Source organism: Electrophorus electricus, unplaced genomic scaffold, assembly GCF_013358815.1.
Source record: "Electrophorus electricus isolate fEleEle1 unplaced genomic scaffold, fEleEle1.pri S50, whole genome shotgun sequence".
Classification (NCBI taxonomy): Eukaryota; Metazoa; Chordata; class Actinopteri; order Gymnotiformes; family Gymnotidae; genus Electrophorus; species Electrophorus electricus.
Window position 1 is genome coordinate 6,630 of NW_023336134.1, and position 8,371 is coordinate 15,000.

Sequence of the window (8,371 nt, forward strand, 5' to 3'; positions counted from 1 at the left end):
CCAGTGACAAACAAGTATAAATGAGAGATAACAGGTTACTCAGTCAAACCAACAATGCTTGTACTGAACTCGTCTGAATTTTCACCAGTCATTCCTTCTCCATGTTACTGGAAACATGGGAGAAGCAATGAAAACATGATCACCCCTAAAGGCCGAAGGTGGCACTGCGCTGGGTTAAGTACTGCCCTAACCCCAACCCTAACCGCAACCCTAACCCCTAAAGGCCGAAGGTGGTACTGCGCTGGGTTCTGACTTCTTTTGCACAAGGCTGAATACACCACTGGCGGGTTTAATGCTCCATCTGAAAATGCCAACGTTGCTAATGAATATCTGACAACACCCTAACCCCAACACCCTAACCCTTACCATACAACACCCTAACCCTAACCTGACACACTAACCCTTACCCTAACCCGACAACACACTAACCCTACCCCTTACCCTAACCTGACACATTAACCCTAACCCCAACACACTAACCCTTACCCTAACCCGACACACCAACCCTAACCCTTACCCTAACCCGACACACCAACCCTAACCCTTACCCTAACCCGACACACCAACCCTAACCCTTACCCTAACCCTTACCCTAACCCAAACACACCAACCCTAACCCTTACCCTAACCCGACAACACACTAACCCTTACCCTAACCCAAACACACTAACCCTAACCCCAACACACTAACCCTTACCCTAACCCAAACACACCAACCCTAACCCTTACCCTAACCCAAACACACCAACCCTAACCCAAACACACCAACCCTAACCCAAACACACCAACCCTAACCCTTACCCTAAGCTGACACACCAACCCTAACCCTTACCCTAAGCTGACACACTAACCCTAATCCGACAACACACTAACCCTTGCCCTAACCCGACAACACACTAACCCTTACCCTAACCCGACAACACACTAACCCTTACCCTAACCCGACAACACACTAACCCTTACCCTAACCCGACAACACACTAACCCTAACCCTTACCCTAACCCAAACACACTAACCCTAACCCCTACCCTAACCCAAACACACTAACCCTAACCCCAACACACTAACCCTTACCCTAACCCAAACAAACTAACCCCAACCTGCATGCATCACAACCTGCCTTTACTGCCAGCACTGCAATATTCTTGTAAGAATCTTTTGGTGAAGGTTCGAGTCAGACTTCCACTACACTCAGATGCAGCTGGTGGGAAGCAAAGCCCCCTTCGCCTGCATGTGGGGCTGTGGATAAATAAGTGTGATAATACTGATGGTGTTGGACCATTAGAGAATACAACAACACACACACCCACTGCAATCTGGACTGATGTGCATAAATGAAAGGGTGTGTGCACACACGCTCACACCCCATTGGTTATAGTGGTCTCTCTCACACACACACACACACGCACACACGCACGCACACACGCACACACACACACACACACACACACACACACTCTGCTGCACTGTGCTGAGAGGACCCTGGACAGTCAGCTCTCCTCCACAGCCTGAATCTTCCCTTCTATTGCCCCTTGGGTCAGGAGAGGATGCAGTCGTACGTGCCCTCCTCGTCAGGCTCTTCCTCTGGCTTCTCCTCAGCGCAGCCTCTGTCCATGCTGGCTCCCATGGGGGTGTCTGGGGGTAGGCCCAGGGGTGCGGTCCCCCGCGACTCCTCGGCCCTGGGCATCACCGCCGCCGTCACCCCCACCGCTGTCTCAGCCAGCTTGGAGCCAGCGGAGGCCTGGAAGTTCTCGGCCTGCACCTGCTCCGAGGCCGTCTGACACAACGTCTGCAGCTGGGGACGCAGGAGGTTCAGGAAGGCCTTGTAACCCAGGCTGGACACACACACACACACACACACACAGACACACACACACATCAAAACCTACATCAGTACACACACGCTCCAGTGTCACGCCCCCAAGGGAACAGGGTTAGGGGACTGACCAGTCGGAGGAGGCCCACTGGTCCACGGCCAGCAGGCCAGCATAGACACTCCGGACCGTCTCGCGTGGCACCTCCGGACTGCCCAGCAGAGACAGCACCTGCTTAATGACATTCACCTCCCGCAGAAGCAAACCAATCACCACACACCACTCCAAACAGCCCGCCTCCATGAACATGTGCAGGAGATACCTGGCAGGAAAAAGGCCAGAGATGTGAACATCCTCTCTCTCCCTCACACGCACACACATGCACGCATCCCCCAAACCCTAAACCCCAACTAACCCTAACCCTAAACCTAAACCCTAACTAACCCTAATCCCAAACTGTTGTGATACCACAGCAATGAAACACTTAAAATTACTTTGACATTTTCCATTCAACTTCCAGTGGACTGGCTCTTAATTCTGCTGTTAGTAATGATCTTACACTCAGATGAGCCCTGAAAATGACCTTATTGATGACCTCAGAGTGTGTGGGGCACTCACCTTAGCTGCACCTGGGACTTGTGAGGACCCTTGTTGGCCAGCTCCATGGAGATGTGCTCCAACTCTGACTGGCTAAGATTGAGAGTGGAAAAGTTCTCATCCACCACTGTCCAGTCCCCATCCACCATAGAGCTGGTCTCAGTCAGGTCTGTGGCCGAGCCCACACTGCACTCCTCCGCTAGAGAGAGAGAGAGACAGAAAGAAATGTCTTAGAGAGTGAGTGAGTGTGAGTGTGAGAGAATTTTCAGTCCTCAAATTTAAAATAACCTTTTCTAAACAGCTGAAAAACAAAGCAAGGCAGAATGCTGGAAGGCAAAGAACACCCTGCTAAGAGTGGCACAAACCCTATCCCAAACCCTAACCCAAACCCAACCCTATCCCCATCCCAACCCTATTCCTATCCCCAAACCCTATCCCTATCCCCAACCCTATCCCCATCCCAACCCTATTCCTATCCCCAACCCAATCCCTAACCCCAAACCGAACCCTATCCCCATCCCCAACCCTATCCCTAACCCCTATCCCCAACCCCAACCCTATCCCTAACCCCTATCCCAAACCCTCTATCCCCAACCCAATTCCCAACCTATCCCTAACCCCAAACCGAACCCTATCCCCATCCCAACCCTATGCCCCACCCCAATCCATAACCCCAAACCCAACTTTATCCCTAACCCAACCCTATCCCTCACCCCAAACCCAACCCTATCCCTAACCCAAACTCTATCCCACACCTTATCCCTATCCCAAACCCAAACCCTGTGGTCTCACGTTTGTTGATGAGAGGAGACAGGAAGGCCTCATGTGTCTGAGGAACTCCATGGGAGGAGATGGAGTCCATCTCCTTTGGCCCTGCCCCCAGACCATCTAGCCAGTGATGTTTGGTTGTGGTGACTGGTGGGGGAGGGGCATCCATGTCACTGTTCAGTAAGCTGTCAGCAGACTGAGATTTCAGAAGATGTGTGCTTAACACTACAGCATATGAGAGAGAGAGAGGACAACATTTTCATTAGAGAAATGTTCCGACTCCATGATTAGTGTGGATTAAATTCTCTGTTTTTTTTTAATCCACCCACGTCACATCTGAACTGTAGTAGCCTGAGATTAAATCAGACTGTACACACCTGCGCGACAGCGCCCGTTTTTGAGCGGCGAGCCCACGGAGCTGTTGGGAGTGACGGGGAAGGGCCACAGGAAGTCCTTGTGCAGGCGCTTGAGGGCAGCAACAAAATCACGGAGGCGGGCCACACGTGAGCGCTCACGGCACAGCCAGCCAATCAGCTCAAAGCCCAGCTGGGCAGAGAAACAGCCGAGGTCCCGCAGACGTTCCTGCTCCAGCAGACGACGCGCATGTCTCCAGAGCAGCATGTCAATGTACATGTTCTCTGGACTCTTACAGTCCGTACTGGGCGCGCACGCACCCACGCACGCACGCACACACACATACACACACACACACACACACACACACACACACACACACACACACACACACACACACGTCAATGTGCATGTTCTCTGGACTCTTACAGTTCGTACTGCGCATACACACACACACCTAACCCTAACACTCTTGCTGTCCTTATTAACCACACAAGCCACACACACAGAAATGTTTCAAGTCTAATGTTTAATTGAAGCAATTTTAAATTTAGTGTAAAGTATAAGAACTACAAGCCTAGTGTGTGTCAAGTCAAAGTCAGCTTTATTGTCATTCAGACTATACAACAAGTAGTGCGCAGCTGAATGAGATTGCGTTTCTCCAAACTCTGATGTGCAAATATACACTATACGTAAGGTAAGTGCACGAGACAAGTATATACATATACTGCACATAGGAATAAAATATTGCACATTGTATATAGAAACTATTGACATCGTTCCAGTGATTATTGCACAGTGTAACCAGTATTGTAACTTAGCACTGGAAAATGTTGATAAGGTGCTCACAGAGAGAACATTAAAATTATTGCAGTTATTGTGTGTGCGTGTGTGTTACCTTTTCGCAGAGGGACCTGCTGGCATGCTGAAAGCTTTCTGCAGGTTGGACTTTCCTATGGAAGCTCCATCCACTGACTGGGACAGACTGATGCTCCGGTTCCGGAAAAACTCGAAGGCCCCTGTAGAGCTGGGCTCCTGGGAACATCACCCACAGCAACATCACCCTCTGTACCGCACAACCCTGACCCTGACCCAGTGAGTCAAGCCCTAACCCTCATGACACTCATGACCGTAACCCTAAACCTGTGAGTCCAGACCCGGTGCTTACAGTCATGTGTCATGCGATAGACTTTAACCTGCGGGACACTTACAGTCATGTCGCATACGACTGACTAACATGTGCCTCACCTGGGTCGTAGGCGTGATGGGCGGGGTCTCGCTCTCTCCTGAGCCAATTGCCTTCAGGAAGCGGATCATGTGACGGCAGAGGTCCCACTTGCCCTGCTCGAGGGCAGTGTTGAAGAGCAGGGTGGCATGCTGCCGACTCACCGCTGGGACCTCCATGTTCTAGAACACCAATCGCAACACAGCTGACAACCAGCAGCTCAGCACTGCAGACACAAGTCCTCCAAAACACTGCAACTAAACACCACCACAACTAAATTCTAGATGATGTATAAATACAGAATCACATAGCAGGCAAAACCATTCAGAACTGAGATCCAAACTTTCTGAATAAATCCAAATGAAGAGACATAAATCTTAGTTTATCTACTCTTTAATACCATGTGTATGTGTACAACTGTCTCATCTAGACTGGTAAACAAATCTAGAAATATAAGCAAGACTCAGCAAGATCAGTCTGTCTAGAGCACAGCCAAACCAGTCGATCTAGAGCAAGTCACGTGCTGTCAGTCTAGAGCACAGCCAAACCAGTCGGTCTAGAGCGCAGTCAAGTCCAGTTGGTCTAGAGCAAGTCGAGTGCTGTCAGTCTAGAGCGCAGTCAAGTCCAGTCGGTCTAGAGCAAGTAAAGTGCTGTCAGTCTAGTGCACAGCCAAACCAGTCTGTCTAGAGCCCAGTTAAACCAGTCGGTCTAGAGCACTGCAGGTGCGGACGCCCCTCCCCCACACCTGCAGAATGATGAGGTAAGAGGCCGCTGTGTCCAGGTCCTGCGTCAGGAGACACTCTTCGAACAGATCCTTGGGGTTGCCGACAGCAGCGAACAGGTAGTTCCAGAGGGCGAACTCAGTCTTGCGGGCGCAGTGCACGATGGTACGCAGAAAGAGCGGGAACTCCGTGACGAACTTGGCCACGGTGGGCAGCAGCGGGTCTGGGATGGGCTCCCGAGACGTGGCCTCCTCCTCCAGCACCACGTGCACCATCAGCTCCAGCACGTGGGGGAAGTAAGGCAGCTGGGCGCACGACTGGGCCAGCAGTAGCGCCTGGTCTCCCAGGTTACGCACCAGCAGCTGCCGCAGCAGGTGGTGCAGGTAGATCTGCGAGGTGCGCTCCACCGTGCAGAAGGGGAACTGTGCCTCCGGTGGCTCTGCCTCGGGGCTGCGGCCGCCGAGGCCGTCATAGAGGGCCGCCTCGTTGGCGGCACCGAGCACAAGGGCGTCCTCGAAGAGCACAGCAAGCGGGTAGATGTTGAGCTGGAAAGACAGCATGATGCGGCGCGCCAGGAAGGAGTGCGGCTTGCGGTGGTCGCGCGGGAAGAGCGGCAGCCACACCTTCATCCCGCCGCCGCCGCAAGACAGCCACAGAGCCTCCACCAGGTGGCGCTTCTTACGGTTACTGCGGCACGTGGTCCACACGCTCTCCACGCACTGGGCCAGCACCACGGGGGGGCAGAAGGGTAGCTGCAGAAGCACACACACACACACACACTCCATTAGAACATAAAATGTTACCCTAAAAGGTAGGACCCACTGAACAGAAACTGAGCAGAATGCCAAGAGGGCGGGACAGGGATCTCACCAGCTTTTTCTGATTGGATGGCGCGTCTGTCTCTCGTACCTGTGGGCCGGAGCGATCTCTCTGTAGCATAATGAGCTGACCAGCCAAATTCAACAAGATGCTCTCTGCCATACAAGCCTGGACCCGAGGAACACACACACACACACACGTGCACACGCACATACGTGCGGGCACACCCACAAACAAGCTGAAATACATTTACAGTCAGGCACGTGCATGTGTCCGTGCATGCATGTGTGTGTGCGCGTCAGGTGTATGCATGTGTGTATGTATGTGTTTGTGTGTGAGGCACGAGTGCGTGAGGCATGTGCGCGTGTGTGTACCTGCTGCGGAGCTTTGAGCGAGATGCCCGTCTCGGTGCGGACTGAGGTCAGAGTGACTGACACCACCAGAGAGGGATGTGGAATGTACCGAGACATGGGAACTTCCTGTAACAGCTCCACACTAGCTGAGGGATTAGGACTGGGGAAGAGAGAGCTTTATTAAACAAAGGCTGCTAGAACCTTCCATACATAGTTATGTGCAAAAATAGAAGTCTAACATCACTAATGTATTTAATTACTGATTTTGGCAGAAAATTTAATACAACATGGGAAAAAACTCATGACTACGTGTAGCCGAGTAATGGGCAACCAACAGAATCAACAGTCATGACATGCACGCTGCTAATTGGGTGTAATTGACTCATTTAATGAAAGGGGTGTGGAGTTCAATTAGTGAGGTCATTCATTCTATGAAGAAACGGGTATCAATTACAGCCCTTATTTAAAGGAGGGCAGCAAATGTTGTACCTGCTGGTTTTAGCCCCTGCTCAGTGAGTACAATGGGTCGTTCCAGACATTGTACCAAAGGACAAAGAACTTTGATCAAGAAGTTGATTGGAGAGGGGAAAACGTATAAAGAAGTGCAGAAAATAATTGGCTGCTCAGCTAAAATGATCTCAAATGCTTTAAAATGGCAAACAAAACCCGAAACACGTGGTAGGAAAAGAAATACTACCAATTCGCGTAGATCATAGAATAACAAGAATGGCAAAGAAGCATCCAATGATCAGCTCCAGGGAAATCAAAGATGATCTTCAGTTACCTGTGAGTACTGCAACAATCAGAAAACACCTACGTGAAGCCAAACTATTTGCAAGAAACCCTTGTAAAGTACCACTGCTGAAAAAAAGACGTGTTGAAAATGTTAGTTTGCCAAAGAACACATCGACTGGCCTAAAGAGAAGTGGCGCAACATTCTATGGACAGACGAGAGCAAGATTGTTCTTATTGGGTCTAAAGGCCACAGACAGTTTGTGAGACGACCCATAAACACTGAATTCAAGCCACAGTCCACTGTGAAGACTGTAAAACATGGAGGTGCAAGCATAATGGTTTGAGGATGTTTCTCATACTTTGGAGTCGGACCCATTTAATGCATACCAGGCACCAAGGACCAGTGTGAATATATCAAAAATACTGGAAGAGGTCGTGTTGCCTTATACTGAAGAAGAAATGCCATTGAAATGGGTGTTTCAGCAGGACATCGACCACACACACACACCTGCAAGCGGGCAACATCCTGATTCCAGACTAACAAGATTGATGTTATGAAGTGGCCAGCCCAATCCCCAGACCTCAATCCGACTGAGAATTTGTGGAGTGACATCAAAAATGCTGTTTTTGATGCAAAAAGAATGCAGAGGAACCCAAGAATGTAGTCCAGTCAACTTGGGCTGGAAAATCTGTTCGCAAGTGTCAGATGTTAGTTGACTCCATGCCACACAGATGTAAAGTTATCAGAAATAAAGGTTACACAACTAAATGTTAGGTCAGTGATCAAGAGAAAAGCTAAATCTTTAAACAACTTTCAGTTTATACTGTAAATATTTGTTTGTAAATGAAAATGAAGACACTGCTATTTTTTTGAACAGCTCATTATTCTTTTTTTCTTAATTTTCAGTTTAAAAATTGATATTTCGTTCATGTTTCAATATACTTTGTGTATATGGAAATTAAAACAATCCTAATAATAGCAT

The 8,371-nt window shown here is 49.8% G+C and overlaps 1 protein-coding gene across 2 annotated transcripts in view; it reads right to left on the reverse strand.

Moving 5' to 3' along the window:
• Positions 1 to 1,040: 1,040 nt before the first annotated feature.
• ric1 (RIC1 homolog, RAB6A GEF complex partner 1) overlaps positions 1,041 to 8,371 on the reverse strand; it is a 36,031-nt gene continuing 28,700 nt past the window's right edge. For both annotated transcript variants that reach the window (XM_035523453.1, XM_035523452.1), the window contains exons 17-26: positions 6,675 to 6,813; positions 6,352 to 6,468; positions 5,505 to 6,233; positions 4,783 to 4,941; positions 4,433 to 4,569; positions 3,558 to 3,838; positions 3,205 to 3,405; positions 2,434 to 2,611; positions 1,949 to 2,137; positions 1,041 to 1,836 (exon numbers count right to left, since the gene is read on the reverse strand). In XM_035523453.1, coding sequence (XP_035379346.1) covers positions 1,539 to 1,836; positions 1,949 to 2,137; positions 2,434 to 2,611; positions 3,205 to 3,405; positions 3,558 to 3,838; positions 4,433 to 4,569; positions 4,783 to 4,941; positions 5,505 to 6,233; positions 6,352 to 6,468; positions 6,675 to 6,813 — 2,428 coding nt within the window. In that variant the 3' untranslated portion in view covers positions 1,041 to 1,538. The remainder of the gene's footprint in view (positions 1,837 to 1,948; positions 2,138 to 2,433; positions 2,612 to 3,204; positions 3,406 to 3,557; positions 3,839 to 4,432; positions 4,570 to 4,782; positions 4,942 to 5,504; positions 6,234 to 6,351; positions 6,469 to 6,674; positions 6,814 to 8,371) is intronic.